General features: G+C 40.4%; 1 protein-coding gene across 1 annotated transcript in view; it reads left to right on the top strand.

Moving 5' to 3' along the window:
* Positions 1–19,259, top strand: part of csmd3b (CUB and Sushi multiple domains 3b) — a 1,733,930-nt gene that overhangs the window by 344,937 nt on the left and 1,369,734 nt on the right. The window contains exon 3 of the mRNA XM_067976258.1: positions 9,688–9,800. Within this exon, the coding sequence (XP_067832359.1) occupies positions 9,688–9,800 (113 nt within the window). The remainder of the gene's footprint in view (positions 1–9,687; positions 9,801–19,259) is intronic.

The raw sequence follows: 19,259 nt of genomic DNA, 5'->3' as shown, positions 1-19,259 counted from the left end.
CCCATTAGAAAAATATTGGACAGACCTATCAGCAATGACCCTATATTTGGATTCGGACAAAAATCAAGCAATCTTAGCTCAATTGAGCTTGCAAAGTCCACTTCACTGACAGCTTGGGACTGATGTCCAAGTTGGAGAGCTGTTCTACAGACTAATCAAGCAACAGCCTGACATAGTTGTACTCACTGTCATATGTATTGCTCACATTAGGAAAAAAAAGGAGGGCTTTTGGCAGATACAAAAGGCTAAAGACGGAGGAAGCCCTCGAGGAGTACAAAAAGTGCAGGTGGATACTTAAAAAAGAAATTAGGAGATCAAGGAGGGGCCATGAAATAACACTGGCGAGCAAAATAAAGGAAAATCCTAAGATGTTTTATAAGTATATTAAGGGTAAGAGGATGACTAGGGAAAAAATAGGGCCCATTAGGGACAAAAATGGCAATCTGTGTGTGGAGCCGGCAGATGTAGGAGGGGTTCTAAATGAATTTTTTGCATCTGTTTTCACGATGGAGAAGGACGATGTAGACATAGAAATACGGCAGGGGGACTGTGATATACTCGAACATATTAACATCGAGCGGGAGGAGGTATTGGCGGTTTTAGCAGGCCTAAAAATGGATAAATCCCCAGGCCCGGACGAAATGTATCCCAGGCTACTGTGTGAGGCAAAGGAGGAGATTGCGGGGGCTCTGACACATATATTCAGAACCTCTCTGGCCACAGGGGATGTGCCAGAGGACTGGAGAACTGCTAATGTAATACCATTATTCAAGAAGGGGAGTATGGAAAAACCGGGGAACTACAGGCCAGTGAGCCTAACATCAGTGGTAGGAAAATTATTGGAAAAAATTCTGAAGGACAAAATTAGTCTCCGCTTGGAGAAGCAAGGATTAATCAGGGATAGTCAACATGGCTTTGTCAAGGGAAGATCATGTCTGACTAATTTGATTGAATTTTTTGAGGGGGTGACTAGGCGTGTGGATGAGGGTAACGCAGTGGATGTGGTATACATGGATTTCAGTAAGGCCTTCGATAAAGTCCCCACAGGAGACTGGTCAAGAAGGTACGAGCCCATGGAATCCAGGGTGCCTTGGCACTTTGGATACAAAACTGGCTTAGTGGCAGAAGGCAGAGGGTGATGGTCGAAGGTTGTTTTTGTGACTGGATGCCTGTGGCCAGTGGGGTACCACAGGGATCGGTGCTGGGTCCCTTGCTGTTTGTGGTCTACATTAATGACTTGGATATGAATGTAAAAGGTATGATCAGTAAGTTCGCTGATGATACAAAGATTGGTAGGGTGGTAAATAGCGAGGAGGATAGCCTCAGTCTGCAGGACGATATAGATGGGTTGGTCAGATGGGCGGAACAGTGGCAAATGGAATTTAACCCGGAAAAGTGCGAGGTGATGCACTTTGGAGGGACTAACAAGGCAAGGGAATACACAATGAATGGGAGGACCCTAGGCAAGACAGAGGGTCAGAGGGATCTTGGTGTGCAAGTTCACAGATCCCTGAAGGCGGCGGAACAGGTAGATAAGGTGGTAAAGAAGGCATATGGGATACTTGCCTTTATTAGCCAAGGCATAGAATATAAGAGCAAGGAGGTTATGATGGAGCTGTATAAAACACTGGTTCGGCCACAGCTGGAGTACTGTGTGCAGTTCTGGTCGCCACACTACAGGAAGGATGTGATCGCTTTGGAGAGGGTGCAGAGGAGATTCACCAGGATGTTACCAGGGCTGGAGCGCTTCAGCTATGAAGAGAGACTGGGAAGATTGGGTTTGTTTTCCTTGGAGCAGAGGAGGCTGAGGGGGGACATGATTGAGGTGTACAAAATTATGAGGGGCACAGATAGGATGGATACTAAGGACCTTTTTCCCTTCGTTGAGGATTCTATAACAAGGGGACATAGATTCAAGGTAAAAGGCGGGAGGTTTAGAGGGGATTTGAGAAAGAAATTTTTCACCCAGAGGGTGGTTGGAGTCTGGAACTCACTGCCTGAAAGGGTTGTGGAGGCAGGAACCCTCACAACATTCAAGAAGCATTTGGATGAGCACTTGAAATGCCATAGCATACAAGGCTACGGACCAAATGCTGGAATATGGGATTAGAGTAGACAGGGCTGATGGCCGGCGCGGACACGATGGGCCGAAGGGCCTCTATCCGTGCTGTATAACTCTACGACTCTATGACTCTATCCCAGACTCATCCATTACCATCCATGTGTATGTCCTGTTCCTACATCAGGATAGATCCACCAGAGGTGGAGGCACAGTGATAATTGGGTGGTCTTGGCCCTGGGAGTCCTCAACATTAACTCCAGTTTCATGAAACTTCCTGCTAATTACCACCTACCACCCACAAAATTGATGAGTCAGTACTCCTCCATGTTGAAACAACTTGGAGGAAGCAAGGGTACAGAATGTACTCTGAGCGGAGGACTTCAGTGTCCACCACGAAGAGTAATTTGGAAGTACCACCACTGACTGAGCTGACCGAGTCCTAAAGGACATAATTACCAGACTGGGCCTGCGTCACCAGGTGGTGAGGGATTCAACATGAGGGAGTAACCTACTTGGGATCATTGTTTTCAATCTATCTGTTTAAGACAAGGCTGTCCATGATAGCATTGGCAGGAGTGACCACCAAACAGTCCTTGTGAAGAAAAATTCTTATCTTTGAGGACACTCTCCATCGAGTAGTGTGGCACTACGACTGTGCTAAGTGGGGCACAATAAGGGAGGCACAGTGGGCCATCAGCATCAGAACTGTATACCACCATAATCTTCAAACACAGGCCCCAGCTCATTTCTCAGTCCTGCTTCACCATCAAAATTTTATTTTTTCACAGGCAGCAGGCTCCAGAGAGAACTGAGCAATCATTTAATCAACAGAGCACAGCAAAGCTCTATATCTCTGCCTCATCCAGTTGAGAATGATGGTAGAAAATCAGACAACTAATTATGGCAGAGTGCAAGAGACAAGACTGAACTTTGCAAGCACCTTCAGTCAAAAGTGCCAAGTGCACAATTCCACTGGGTCCCTTCCCAAGGTCTGCACTGTCATAGATGCCAGAGAGCTACCACCTCTAAGTTCGCATCCAAGTCATACATGATCTTGACTTGGATACATAATGTTGAATATGTAAGATAAATACATATACCAGGATTAGTAAGAGTATACTGAACAAGGACAGTGCTAAATTAATTAACAAATTAATCAACTAAGTAAGAAGGAAGAATTACATATACAAATCCTGTAAGGAGAAAGGTGAAGGACTTCACTGGGATGAATATGGGAACATACAGAAATATATTAAAAGGGTGACCAGAGGGTCAAAGAAGGACCTGAAAAATTGGAGACATAAAATAACATTAAGTTCTTTTAGTTGGACAGCTGTAAGAAGGTAGGTGAAGAGATGTAAACAGAGTAGAATTTGAGTATGAGCACTAGATAGTTAATATAATAAATGATTCCTTCCCTAGTGAATACTAGGAGTAAATAATGAGCAACATGCTCCCCTCAGTAGCGATAATCTAAGTAGAACCAACTTTGACATAAATCAGCTGGAAGCCCTAGACAGGCTAAATGGGCTCAAAGCAAATAAATCTCCAGGAATAGAAGTTACTTATCTAAGAGTACTGAGAGCGCCAAGGGAGCAGATTTGAGAGGCATTGATGGTCATTTTTCAGGGCGTCAATCAATACTGTGGAGGAGGGGGTGATATTACTGGCAGATTGGAAACAGGTTAAGATGGTGCCTGCTTTCAAAAAGGGTGACAAATCTGACATAGCCATTTACAGACTCATTGGTCTTCCTTCAATATTGAGTAAAATGAATCTATTATCAGAAGTAAATTTGAGGATTACCTTTATGATGACCTAATGAATATGAGCTAACATGGCGTCAGAAGGGGGGAAATCGTCTCTGATCAACCTATTTAAGTTTTTGAGAAAATAACATCCCAAGTGGTGTGGATAACCCAACAATGTGGTGCCTCAGACTTCCAAAAGGCATTTGACAAAGTTACGCACAAAAGGTTACTAGTTAACTCAAAGTGATGTGGATTCAGGGTGAATTTTGGGAATGAATAAGAAATTGGCTGAAATGTAGAAACCAGAGAGTACTCGTTAGAGGAGGTTTTGGATGAGAGGGAAGTGCTGAGTGGGATACCCAGGGGAGGTTGCTGTTGTTGAGACCCCTATTGTCTCTAAACTACATCAATCACTTGGATTCCAAATCCCAATGCAAATTGGCCAGATTGTAGCCCATTCTCGGAAAGACATTTGAATCAGTGAATGCAACTCAGGAACTGTAAAATGAACTGGACAAAAATATATAATTTGATGGACTAATGGTAGATGAAATTTAAAATGGAGAACTGTAAAATACTGCACGTTGAAAGAAAAATGGGTGACTTAAGAATTCCATGAATAATGCCGAAATAACTAAGGATGAATTTGAAAGAAATTAAGCGGTTTTCGTAGATTTGATATATCATATGTCGAACCACTGCGAAGTAGGAATTAACAAAGCAAATAGAATGCTGATCCATATACCTAAAAGAATAAGAGTACACATCAGAAAAAGTCATGCTCAAACTCTTATAGTGCTCTGATCAGACTTGAGTACAGTACCCAAGACACAAGAGAGACATTCAAGCTCTAGAGGCAGTTCAGGAAGAGCCATGAGGTTGTCCCTAGTGTTGGAGGTTTGAGTTATGTGGAAAGACTCAAGAAACTTTGGCATTTCATCCTTGTAATGATACAACTGAGCTGTTACCTTCTTATGGCATATATAACAGTAAAAGAAGGTAGTTCAAAAAAATAACTTCAAGCTGGACCACGACAGTAGATCAAGGAGACACAAGTTTAAGAGTGATGCTAGAATGTCCTTCAGTGGATTTCTGGGTAGAGTAGTGAAGGCAAAAGCTATGGAATCATTTAAGAAATGATTGGATTCCCCAATGGAAGGGTTTGGATGTTATGATGAGGATCCTCCTGGAATTATGAGCTCAGAGTGGGCTGTATTTATGTTGTGCTCTTGTGAATCGAGGTCATCAGAAATTTGAGTGTCAGAAGGTGGAACACTTTAGAGTTGGAGAAATCCTTTGTGCTGATAGGTGAGAACTCCATCTGCTTCTGCGCAGTTGACAGGGTGACAGTTTTTCAACCAGGTACTCCACTCTAGTTCTGAAAATCAGACTCCGTCTGACATTACCCTGTTTTTCAGAGCACCTACTTCTGATCCTGTGAGTTGCAGATTACGCAGAAAGCCCATTAGTTTGTTCCATGCTTTGGCAATGTGTACCTCAACATTATAGAGGTAAGTCCAGTGGCATGGAACATCTCCGGAGGCAGTCTGCATTCAAAATGTGCTTGGTACCAGACATCATGAATGAGACCAATGAGTTTTGTAGCATGCTTAAACAGTGCCCCAAAGCTGACCAGAAAAGACTTAGAATGGGAAATCTTGCATTTGTAGCGACATAGGTGAGTTGTGCTGGGAATGTAACTCAGGTGATTTGGTTTGACGTTGAATTTTATTTCTCATGCATATTTCACCATGTATGATGCTAAATCTGTTCTGAACTTTGTCACTTGTTTACACATTAAAACATTTTGTGCCACAAAGTTAATACAATTTCTCACTGCCTCACTATTGACCAATGGCACAAGTGAAAATGTCTGCATAAGCCAGAACTGACTTCTTCACTACAAAATCTTAGAAAGCAAACAGGACTATTAGAGCAGGGCAATCCAAAGCATCCTGACATTCATCAAACATAATGCTTGAGACAGTGTTACCTTCAGTTTACTCCTTTATCTTTTCAAGTTCACTATCATTTTCATTTCAGTACTTACATGTTAGTTTGCCTGCATTCGGAAGAAGCTTTGCTTGTGTAAAAGATTGCTAATGGGCTAGATATATTGTTGTCCAGCAAAATACAATTGGCAAATAAACTTATTCATAATATGTGCCTTGGGAATACAATTTGCAGGTAAGTACTTTGTGCTCTCCTCCCTCATGAAGTTTCAATTGTTTATAAATAGCAAAGTGCTATGCCACAAGAGCAAATTCACTGGTCCCACTGTGGAGCCCCACTTAAAGGGATAGGATTACACACAGTATTGCAGTGTAGTTTCCTGCTGAGCGTGCAGGACCAATAAATTTATCCGACAGTCTTCTGCTTTCTTCCCAAAGTGCTCTGAGGCTGGTAAAAGTGTTTGGATACCTTATCATTCTTCAGAATCAGAAATGCAGGAATCGAAAAATAGTGCAGGAAGAGAAAGTGTGTGATTTTTGAAAAGCCAGCAGCAGTATTTGCGGCTCCAACCCAGTAAAATCAATGGAAAAATCAGAATCTTATTGGAGGATAATAAATTGCCAAAAAGGGTAAAAATTGGAAACACAAAGAATGGGCTGTGAAGGGGAAATGGTGATTGGTACAAATTGGCAATAAAATAAGTTCAGAATCCTAATTATAACTCTCCTCTGTGGATGCATTAAAAAAATCTTTTTATTATTCAATAGATTTTTTTTTGATTTGTCTGTTATGTATTTTCATTTTTTTTCTTCCCCATTCCTTGTACCCTCTTGTTCTTTGGCTTGTGTTCCAATCCTCTGGGACTTTCCTAATTTATAGCTTTCATACTGCTTCCATACTCTTCCTTTAAGAGGAAAAAATTAAAAGTGGTTGGTAATCCCTTTTTATTTGTTTAAAGACACAAACATTAACTTAAATTGCACAATCATGCCATTTGCATATGAAGTCATTCTGATGAAAATACGCAGCTTGACTGGATGTAAAATAAAAATGATTTGGCAAATGCCATTCTCTGAAGAAAATGCCTCATCATTTTCAGTTATGACTTTTTCACTGATAGTCCCATTTTGCTTGAAGCCTGTATCTGAAACCCTTTTCTTTTTGTCTTTTAATTTTTTACAGTCTATGCTTCCATATTTAGGTTTTCTGTTTATTTCTACTTATGTAAGTTTCTTTTTCCCTTTGACTTAATGGTAGTTCTTCAACACAAGCTGTTTTACAGAGGACTGTACACATTGTTTCATTGACTCTTCTTTTGTTTTACTTTCAAATTCTATTCTTCAATTTCTCTGTATATTTAAATTCTAGTCGCAAAGCAAAGTCAAATAAATCCAGAATTAGCCACCTGCTTGCCACTATAAATGAATATGTGGTAGGTTTCTAATGTTCGGAATATGATGTGACTTTTCCACCACTGTAAAACTATGGGAGCATTAAATGCAAAGTCAGTAGAGGCCCCGGCTTTTGTGTCTGTAATCTATCCATGTAAAACGTATTAGAAGTGGCTTAAGAGAGTCTGAATGGTGTAGTGGGTGAAACACCCTGACCTTTTACCTCTTCGGCCTGGGTTTGAACCTAAAATCTAGACTAATGGGGGTGAAAATCTTGTCTCTGTACAGGCTGTGAAAGTCCTATTAGAAATGAGTTTGGACACTACCAAATGAGTGTCCACAGATGACAGCACAAAGCTGTCCACAATTTGATGGAATAAGTCAGTAAATTGGTACTTACAAAGGCTGTATGGATGCTGGTTTAGGAAGTTAAAAGTAAAATCTCACAGGGCCAGTAAGGTGTGTGCTTCTGAAGTTGGGGATAAGGCATACTGTTGGCAGGGTAGAAGGAGCTAAATCTGACCACATGTGGCCAGGAAGCATTTGTTTCTGACAACAGGTGCAGAAAATGGAAAAGTGTCCTATTTCCCTGTATTTACACCTTTTGCCTTAAGGAACACAGACGTACACCAAAAAAATGGAACAATCTCAATTCAGCCCCTAATGAACACATATCTATGTTACAAAACGTTCCCTAATGTGGCACTGCTGCCTTTAAATTGTTATCCTCTCTCTGGATATCTACATGAATGGCTGGAACGGGAAATGTAACTGCCATACTGCTGCCATAGGGTTGCTTTAATGAGTTTGGGGCTAAAGTGCATTGATGAAGCAGTGTAGCTTTACTCTGTATCTAATTTATACTGTAACTGACCTGCACATGCTTCCTACTGACCTGGGTGCAAAAAGTAGACAACTGCTTCATCATCTCCCCCTCCCTCATTCTCCAGCAACCTTTTCCACCAAAAAGAAATCGGCTAAAATAAATAATAAGTAGAATTTCAGCCTATTTAATGACAGGTATTGAAGATATTCCAAATTCACACCTTTCAGCTCGTTCATAATTTTTTATATTGTCTAATGTTGTATTTTCTGGATCGTCAATCCTTGCAGTAATTTTTACTTCTGTAACTGAGCTCTTTGATGTCCGTAACACAGGTCAGATTTTAGCCCACCTTTGTGCTCGCCATAATCCTTGCCTCCTTCAGTATTAAGTTAGAATGAAAGAGAGAGACACACACACATAGAAGCACAAGCCTTTCAGGATGTTGCAACATGCTTCACAGCCAATGAAGAACTTTAGAAATGTAGTGACTGTTGTAATGTAGGGAGAAGCATGGAATGAACAGAAACAACTTATTTATATAACTTAATCTAGCCAGATTGTATTGACACTCATCAAAATGTTATATGTTCAGGCCTGTGTCATTTGGTTCCATTTCTTTAAGTTCGGTTTACCATTTTTAACATTTGCAAATCGCAGTTCAACCAAAATTATAATAATTTTGTCAGACCCATCTGTATATATTGAACTTCTTCTCATATTTGTCCTTGTTCTTTGTCGAGGCAGAGTTGAATAGCTCATAAATTAATTGCATGTTATTTAGGCATCAAAAGTAGGAGTTGCCTACCTCTACATAACATACATCTCTTTGGTTAGTGTCCTCTTCGAACATGTTGCATATAACTATATCTGATGCAACACTGCATCTCAAACAGGTGAATTATTGCATTACTATTCTTTTAATAAATACATAACTCATAGTATTGCATTTTTAGTTTACGTATTCTGTGTGCCCAGGATCATAGGAGTCTCTGTGAATGCGTCCATATTTCCTGCAGGCTACACACAGTTGGAAAACCACTGCTTTACTTAATTCCAGAAAACTCTGTTTGGAGGCAGATACCATTCCCTTCTGCCCAATCTGCCAATCAATGTTTATAAGACCAGTTCTATTTTTGAGTTGCAATTTTGCCCACTGTTGACTTTTCCAAACTTCATCACTATTGTTACCCACAGGTGGGTAAACCAATTTATCTAGTCAAAACAGTTCATTTACCTCCATATTATTTTTCTTTTGTCCTTAACTACTCAGCACAAGACAACTGCTTTAAAGAACTGTGACTTCTCTTGTGATTTTCAACAAAGTTGTATGTTTTAAACTATGAAAAGCCAGGAATTCATAAGGCTACACTGTAGGAAACTCTTAATGGCCAAGGCAGGGGTCATTTGAGCACAACTTACACCACAATATTGTAAAATATTAAATATTCTACAATTTTAGCATTTATATTATATAGATTCTCACAATTTTAATATCTTCTCTCCCACCTCCACCCCACTAAAAATAAAATACCTCCTGTAGACAAAAGTGAAGAGGCAAATTTATTTAATAGAAATATTGCTGATGTGAACTATGTTCTTGACGAGATGAGTTTTCATTTTGTTAGAAGATCGGTTTTAATTTTGTTGATGTGACTTTGTGTATGAATTTTTAATGGATTGTGTTCCATTTCTTTTCTGATGCAGGCTAACTGGCTTTCAGATGCCTGCACCTGTGACAAGTACTGGGTCTGTGTTTGCATTGCGTCTTACAAGTGACTTTGCCGTCAGCGCTCATGGATTTAAGTTATTCTACCAAGGTAAGCTGATTTAATACAAAGTACAACACCAATAACCAGATTATCCCTTTAACTTGGCCATAAATGAACTTAATTGCTTGCTTTTGAAGAAAGTTGTCGTGGTTGAGGTCGCTATGCTTTTATGGTGGGTGTTGTAGTGATACATTTTGACATACTCTAGGTTTTTAATACTGTGCTTGTTGGAATCTGTTTTTAAGTTTTAATGTGATGTTCAGATCTCCATGTAAAGCACTCCACTGAAAAAAAAAGTCAACATGCAGAATTAATATGGGTACAAATATCTGACATGAAAGGTACGCAGTAGGTAGTAATGAGATAAATTACTTATTCTACAACAAAAGAAAATCTTGAAACCCATCAGTGATGATCACAAATGGATTATGTAAAGAACTTGCTGGAAAAAAGCACTGTTTTTGGCTGCAAATTCTGTTTATTAAATGTGAAGTAATGTAGGCATGGAACCAATTGAATTTTATGTCCTGATGTGGCATGAACGCTATTTTCTACATTCCTCTGCTAGTCTTGTCACCAAGGGCCCGAAATTCCATTTGAGCCATGGGTGCTTTTCTAGCGTAACTGCCAGATGATGGCCTTAAAATGGGACAGATCCTGGTTCCACCAGGATTGCACTCTGTGGAGAGGAGACTGGGAAATTTTGGTGGGAAGAGGAGAAGAGGGCGGATCATCTGTCTATCCCCTCCATGTCAACAGGATGTTGTTGACCTCCTTCCTTCTGAGGTTCACCACGACACGTTCAAGTAAGTACAAGACACTTGATAGTGAAATGTACAGAACAGACTTTATTGATCAGGTGATCAATCGATACCATATTCAGGAGTAGCTTCTGGTCCCTCTCCCTTCCAAGCCCACCAAACTAACTCTGGAAAAACCTAACCTATGCACCTCAGTTTGCCTATTTCACAGATAAGACTTCATGATTGATCTGTTCTTGGATTCTTTCAAGAACAACTTATTTACATAAACAGTCTTAGTTGAGTACATTCCATGAACGAGACTTCCTGACAAACTGTTCTTGGAACCTTTCAAGAACAGTTCATTGACAGCTTATTTACCTAAACATCCACTCTGTACCAGGTTTAATTGATCCCTCTACCTATCTTTATTACACTAGTCCTCAAAGTTATACCTTAATCACTCATGGTCGATGTCATCCCAAACACCATCTCTTTGCAAGCATCCCTTGTGGATCATTATCGGACCTTTGAAGTAGGCCAATGTCCTTCTCCCAATTTCCTTCTAGTTTCCTGTTTATCTTAGAAAGCCTAATGCGTCCATGGCCATTTGATAGTTATGCAGTTAGTTTCATTATTAACCCTTAACTCTCCAACATGTCCAACATATGTGTCTGGGGAAGTTTCTAGACTATCCTAGGAATTCCACCCATTCTGCTCTTATAACACCTCAGCGGAACTCTTGCTGAGAGCTGGTATGAATCCCACTGAAGCCTTTTAAAAGGCCCCAAACCTTTACCAAACAAAGGCAATCACTCTGAGAGGGGATCAATTACCTTTTTTTTAAAAAAATGGCCTGCTGGCTCCATTGGGAGTTGAAGAAACAGAGTACTGATCGAGACGTTAAGTCTTCTGTGGGCCTCCACTTCTACCCATGGAGTGGCATGGCGCCACTCCAATTTTACATAGCAATATCTGGATGGTTGTTGCTGATGTGTCCTGGAGGTGTCAACAGACCAGCCCTTTCATGCAGATGATCCCATCTCCACGAATTTGGGACAGATCTCGGCCTGTCCGTGCTGCTACACTTCTGCTGATGGAATAGCTTTACAGAATTTTCAGAGCCAGAGTATTTATTGTACTCACCCTAGATCTGGTTGACCAATTTGGTTGTGTTCAGAGAACTAACTTGGGTTCATATGCTATTAAAAAAAAAACAAAGAATTTCCTAAGAAGCCTGTTGGAAAGGTGTACTCAACTCTCTGATTTATTTTTTTCCTATTTACTACAATACAGTCAACAGAGGACTTTCAATGTTTTGTGTAACGGTGTATCTGTTTTTCTCCAATACCTTTATATTCAAAGCTATCCAGATCTGTGTATCTATAACCATAAAACTTAGAACAACATATAGGCATTAAAAAACTAGTTGACTGTTTTAACCCATAAATTGCCGATTACCGCACAACTATTTATTTTGTTATGGGTTCTTTGTTCAGTTGGCCGAACGGTAAAAATAAAATTATATTTGGAAATTAATTTGCAGAATTGACAGCTTTTGATTCAGAATATTAATATACAACAAATAACTCAGACATTAATACATCAAAAAATCTGTCGTGGGGTAAATTGGTTTGCAATTTTCTTATTAATTCCATTGTATTCAGAACAAGAATGCAACAGGTTTGAAATCCAACCAGGAAATAACTGTACCATTTGGGATGAGAGGAGGAAGAAGATGTGGTTGGCAGTATCTGCAACTTTTATCTGTAACAGATTGGGGGAAACACATATTGAAATTATGTGTTTCATGGGTATGACTGTTTGAGTTATTAAAAATTGATCTGTAGAAGTCACAAGTTTGCTGGAGTGGCTGAAGTAAGAGAAGAAACTTTTACAGATATACTGTTCACGGGTTCTAGATTGGTTCCGCCTCGGTATATATAGGGTCATTTTGCAAGGGTCTGTTCCTAGGGCAGAACCTTGCAAGTGTCGTGCTCAAGTTAGAAAGTTGGGTCAACAACGCATTTCCAGCTTCACAGCTATTGAGGCTCTGCAAGTTGCCTCCATAATGTTTGTCATCAAAAAAGACTGAGGATTGCAGAAAGTACAAGTACTTGGGCAATGCAAATTCAATCCTAAATTTGAACATTCAGTCAGATGCACAAATGAACAAACAGCCTGTTTTAAAGTCTCAATGACTTGGGAAAAATATGGGTAAATAAACAAATCCTGTGCTCTAAGCAGGGAGTCAAGCGCAAAGATACCACAAATTGAACATAGGGCAACAGCAGCATAGCACTGAATCTCTGAGCCACGCTCCGTCTAAGTGCAGCTGCCCGTTGGGAGCACAGAACTTACCCTATACTGCCAAGAACTGAGATATATTCCTATCCCATCTTGTTCTTCATGAGACACATTCATACCCTTATTCTTTCCGCACTAGACTGTCAAAGGTGGGATGTTGGATGACTGGGCCACCCCATCATAGATCTAAAATGTTGTCCTCCTTTCTATTTTCACTATACTGCCAGCAAATCACTCAACCTTCATGGCAAATACACAATGAATGACTTGTTGCAATTGCTGTAGGCACTAATGCTAATTCATCCAACCATGATGGATAAAATCTTTTGACAGGACACAAAAAAGTGTTCTGCATATATTCAATGGGATACTTCACCTCTACAATATGCTGTTTCTAAATTAAATTTATCAGATGGACAAGTGCATTTATATCTAAAATAATCAGAATTGGGCCATTCATATTTATGGAACGTTTCATAATTTGGACTAATTTGTTTCAGACTCTGGATTTGGTACTTATCACTAGTCATATTACCCCAGGTACCAAATCAGTCTTTTGTGATAACCTGTTGATGTTATAATAATTGATCATGATGATTAATAAGATTTCTTATTTTTGTAAAGACAGTAGAATATTGTGTTGCACTAAGAAGCTAGAGGGTTTAACAATAAAATCAATATTAGATAATTTATTCTTCTGTCCAATCTGCACTTGTCTTTTCTTGTCCATGTGCAAGATGGCACTTCACTGAATAGGAAGTTAACGGATACTAAAGTGTGAATGAAAAGATCGCAATCAAAGCAAAGGATTCTTGTAATGTTATAAACATTAAACATAAAAGCTGTTTTCAGAAACAAATTACAGAAAATGTCTAATTTCCTACTGTTTTGCATGATAGTATTTTTGCAATGAAAAGTTTTGTAAAGTGAATCTGGTCTTTCTTTTAAGGGCAATATTTAGGTACGCTGCTTTCTCATTTCATGTAACCTTATTCCCTTATAGTCAACCAGACTCGAGGGCACGTACACAGCTTCCTTGCAGGTCACTGTAAATGTCCATGTAGGTGGCCACCAGGAAGTATCATGCTCAGACTGGGAACTTAGCTGAGCAAGACTTAAATGTTTATCCTCACTCAGTATTTGGCACTGAGTTAGCGTGCCAAGGTTTTGTGCTACTGCATTTTATTGTTTACACATTGAATGCGTTTCATTACATTGCTGTATGGAAGTGAGTTTCATTGCTTTGTGTAATGCAATAAATCTCCATGGAAAATTTTAAAAATGGAGAAGATGGATTTCCATCAATTATTTCAATTTAAATTAAGGTTGATGGTGGGGAATGGCAGTTGACAGTGAAGCCCAAATAATGTTTACACAGATTATAATACTCTTTATGACTTCATTACCAGGTAGTATATCAAAGCTGACGACTAGAATAGTTCACATTTGGTGTATAATTGTTTGTGAAATATAATTTGCTGAATGTTGTCTGAATATATTATTATAGATTTTGTCACTAGGGCATTTATGTTTGGTTCAGTCTTGTCCTATACTCACAGTTTAATTTAATGTAATATTCCAGATTTACATAGGAACAGGAGTAGGCTGTTCAGCCCTCAAACTTGTTCTGCCATTCAATTAGATCATGGCTGATCTGTGTCTTAACTCCGTTTACCCACCTTGCTTCCTTTTTTTTATTCGATCATGGGATGTGGGCGTCGCTGGCGAGGCCGGCATTTATTGCCCATCCCTAATTGCCCTTGAGAAGGTGGTGGTGAGCCGCCTTCTTGAACCGCTGCAGTCCGTGTGGTGAAGGTTCTCCCACAGTGCTGTTAGGAAGGGAGTTCCAGGATTTTGACACAGCGACGATGAAGGAACGGCAACATATTTCCAAGTCGGGATGATGTGTGCCTTGGAGGGGAACGTGCAGGTGGTGTTGTTCCCATGTACCTGCTGCTCTTGTCCTTTTAGGTGGTAGAGGTCGCGGGTTTGGGAGGTGCTGTCGAAGAAGCCTTGGCGAGTTTCTTCAGTGCATCCTGTGGGTGGTACACACTGCAGCCGCTGTGCGCTGGTGGTGAAGGGAGTGAATGTTTAGGGTGGTGGATGGGGTGCCAATCAAGCGGGCTGCTTTGTCCTGGATGGTGTCGAGCTTCTTGAGTCTGAGGACTGGGTCATAAGGAAAGACTAGACCCTTAATACCCTTGCCTAACAAAATTCAAAAAATCTCAGTTTGGACATTTTTCATTGACTTAACCTCAACAGCTTTTCGGGGGAGAGAGTTTCAGAATTCCACTACGCTTTGTGTGAAGAAGTGCTTCCTGACATTACTCCTGAATGGCCTAGCTCTAATTTTAAGGTTATGCCCCCTTGTTCTGGACTCCCCCACCCGAGAAAATAGTTTCTCTCTGTGTATTTACCTTTCCATTCCCTTAACAATCTTATATACCTCCATTATATCACTTTTCAAATGCCTCTTTTCCAGGCTGAAAGTTTTGTCTCGTCTTTCCTTATAACCCAGTCCTCAGACACGTGATCACCCTCAAGGCTTTTCTCTGAACTGCCTCCAGCACCTGAATATCTCTTTGATTTCTTGCCGACCCAAATGGGAAAATACTCAATGTGGTCTGGACGGAGCACTGTGCAGTTGTTCACAACTTCTTCTGACTTACTGTTTTGGTTGTAAGAACATAAGAACATAAGAAATAGGAGCAGGAGTAGGCCATATGGCCCCCTCGAGCCTGCTCCGCCATTTAATCAGGTTGATCTTCGACCTCAACTCCACTTTCCCGCCCGATCCCCCCCATCCCTTGATTCCCCTAGTGTCCAAAAATCTATCCATCTCAGCCTTGAATATAGTCAATGACTCAGCATCCACAGCCCTCTGGGGTAGAGAACACCAAAGATTCACAACCCTCTGCGTGAAGAAATTCCTCCTCATCTTAGTCTTGAATGGCCGACCCCTTATCCTGCGACTATGCCCCCTGGTTCTAGACTCTCTAGCCAAGGGAAACAATCTCTCAACATCGACCCTGTCAAGCCCCCTCGTACCTTATATGTTTCAATGAGATCACCTCTCATTCTTCTAAACTCCAGAAAGAATAATTCAGCATTCCATTGGCTTTGTTGATTGCTGCTCTGCATTTGACATATTTAGTGCTGAGTCTATGGAAACTCCCATGTGGGTGTCTTTCGACCTCTTCCTGAGTGATTTTAACACCATTCATGAAGAACGTGTAGCACCTTTTCTCCGTCCTATGTGCAAGACTTTACACTTGCCAGCGTTAAATTTCATCTGCCGTTGTTTTGGCAACGTATATATTTTGTCCAACTCATTATACAATTTCTCAGGTACTTCTTTATTTACCACATGTTGGAAAAATGTAACTGTAGCCCATTTAGCCCCTGGAGCCTGTTCCACCATTCAGTGAGATTATGGTTTATCTGTGACCTAACTCCATGTACCTGCCTTAGCCCCATATCCCTTAATACCATTGGTTAACATAAATCTATCAATCTCAGATTTAAAATTAACAATTGAACTAGCACCAACTGCCTCTTGCGGATGAGAGTTCCAAACTTCTACCACCCTTTGTGTGTAGAAGTGTTTCCTAACTTCACTCCTGAAAGTCCTGGCTCTAATTTTTAGGCTCTGTCCCCTAGTCCTAGACTCCCCAACCAGCGGAAATAGTTTCTCTCGATCTACCCTATCAATTCCCCTTTATATCTTGAAAACTTTGATCAAATCACCCCTTAATCTTCTAAATTCCAGGGAATACAACTCTAGTTTGTGTAATATCTCCTCGTAATTTACCCCTCAGAGTCCAGGTATCATTCTAGTAAATCTACACTGCACTCCCTCCAAGACCAATATATCCTTCCTAAGGTGCAGTGCCCAGAACTGAATACAGTACTGCAGGTGTGGTCTAACCAGGGCTTTGCATAGATGTCGCATAACTTCTACCTCCTTGTATTCTAGTCCTCTAGATGTAAAGGCCAGCATTCCATTAGCCTTTTTGATTATTTTCTGTACCTGTCCATGACATTTTAATGATCTATGTACATGGACCCCTAAGTCTGTTTGGACTTCCACTGTTTCAAACTTTTCACCATTTAGAAAGTACTGTTCTATCCTTTTTAGGCCCAAAGTGGATGACGTCACACTTGTCTACATTGAAATCCATTTGCCATAGTTTTGCCCATTCACTTAATCTATTAATATCTCTCTGTAATTTTATGCTTCCATCTACACTGCTTACCATGCTGCCTGTCTTTGAGTCATCAGCAAATTTGGATATGTGGCTCTCTATCCTGTCATCTAAGCCGTTGATAAATACAGTGAATAGTTGAGGCCCCAACACAGATGCCTGTGGGACTCCACTAGTCACATCCTGCCAATTTGAGTACCTGCCCATTCTCCCTACTCTCTGTCTCCTGCCAATCAGCCAGTTTCCTAACTAGGTCAATAATTTGCCCTCAATTCTATGAGCTTCAACTTTAGCTAAACAGACTCTTATGAGGGACTTTATCGAATGCCTTCCGGAAGTCTATATAAATAACATCCATAAACATTCTCCTGAGCACTACTTTAGTCACCTCTTCAAAAAGTTTAATTAGGTTTGTCAGGCATGACCCACCCTTTACAAATCCATGCTGGCTCTCTCTGATCAGCTGAAAATTTTCAAGGTGTTCAGTCACTCTGTCTTTAATTATAGACTCTAGTAATTTCATGACAACAGATGTTAGGCTAACTGGTGTATAATTCCCTGGTTTCCCTCTCTCACTTTTCTTAAATAGCAGAGTGACATGTGCAATTTTTCAATCTAAAGGAACGGTTCCTGAATCGAGAGAACTTTGAAAGATTATAGTTAGGGCATCTGCAGTGTTCTCACCTACTTCCTTTTGAACCCTGGGATGAAACCATCTGGTCCTGGGGATTTGTCACTCTTTAGTGCCATTATTTGCTTCATTATTGTTAATTTGCTTATGTTAATTATGGTGAGTCCCCATCCCTGATTCAAAATTAGTTTCCTTGGGGCGTCTGACATGCTATCCTCTTCCTCTACTGTAAATACTGATGCAAATTAATTATTTAACATGTCCGCTATTTCCTTATTTTCATTTACAATATCACCATTTTCAGTTTTTAAGGGGCCCACGATGCTCTTGATGCTCCTTTTTTCCCTAATCATAAAATAGAATCGAAGAAAGTTACAGCACAGAAGGAGGCCATTCGCCCATCGTGTCCATGCCAGCCAAAAAAGAGCTAACCAGCTTAATCCCACTATCTAGCACTTGGTCGTAGCCCTGTAGGTTACGGCAGTACAAGTGCACATCCAAGTACTTTTTAAATGAGTTGAGGGTTTCTGCCTCTACCACCCTTTCAGGCAGTGAGTTCCAGACCCCACCACCCTCTGGGTGAAAACATTTCTCCTCAGCTCCCCTCTAATCCTTCTACCAATTAATTTAAATCTATGCCCCCGGTCACTGACCTCTCTGCTAAGGGAAATAGGTCCTCCCTATCCACTCTATCTAGTCCCATCATAATTTTATATACCTCAATTAAATCTCCCCTCAGCCTCCTTTGTTCCAAAGAAAACAACTCCAGCCTATCCAATCTTTTCTCATAGCTAAAATTCTCCAGCCCTGGTAACATCCTCGTAAATCACCTCTGTACCCTCTCCAGTGCAATCACATCTTTGCTGTAATGTGGTGACCAGAACTGTACACAGTACTCAAGCCGTGGCCTAACCAATGTTTTATACTGTTCTATCATAACCTCCCTGCTCTTACATTCTATGTCTCGGCTAATAAAGGCAAGTATCCCGTATGCCTTTTTAACCACCTTATGTTCCTGTCCTGCTACCTTCGGGGATCTGTGGACATGCACTCCAAGGTCCCTTTGTTCCTCTACACCTCTCAGTATCCTCCCATTTATTGTGTACTCCCTTGCCTTGTTTGCCCCCCTCAAATGCATTACCTCAAACTTCTCTGGATTGAATTCCATTTGCCACTTTTCTGCCCAACTGACCAGTCCATTGATATCTTCCTACAGTCTACAGCTTTCCTCCTCTCTATCAACCCTAATATAATTGTAAAAAAATTTTGTGTTGATTTTGATATCCCTTGCAAGTTTTTTTTCATACTCCCTTTTTATAGCCCTGTTTTGTCACCCTTTGTTTTTCTTTATATCTCTTTCAGTCGCCAGGATCTGTGTTATTTTTTGCATTTTTGTATGCCTTTTCTTTTAGTTTTATGTTGTCTCTTACCTCTTTTGTCATCCATGGCTGTATTTTTTTGGCAAGTGGAGCTCTTGACCCTTCGGGATATAAACTGGTTTTGTATCACATTAAATTCTATTTTGAACACCTCCCACTGGTCTTCTGTCGTTTTACCTGTTAACAGATTTGCCCAGTTTACTGTGGACAGTCTCTGTCTCATTCCGTTGAAGTCGACCTTACCT

The sequence above is a fragment of the Heptranchias perlo genome, chromosome 3 (assembly GCF_035084215.1).
Source record: "Heptranchias perlo isolate sHepPer1 chromosome 3, sHepPer1.hap1, whole genome shotgun sequence".
NCBI lineage: Eukaryota > Metazoa > Chordata > Chondrichthyes > Hexanchiformes > Hexanchidae > Heptranchias > Heptranchias perlo.
This window is presented reverse-complemented; position numbering and strand designations above follow the sequence as displayed.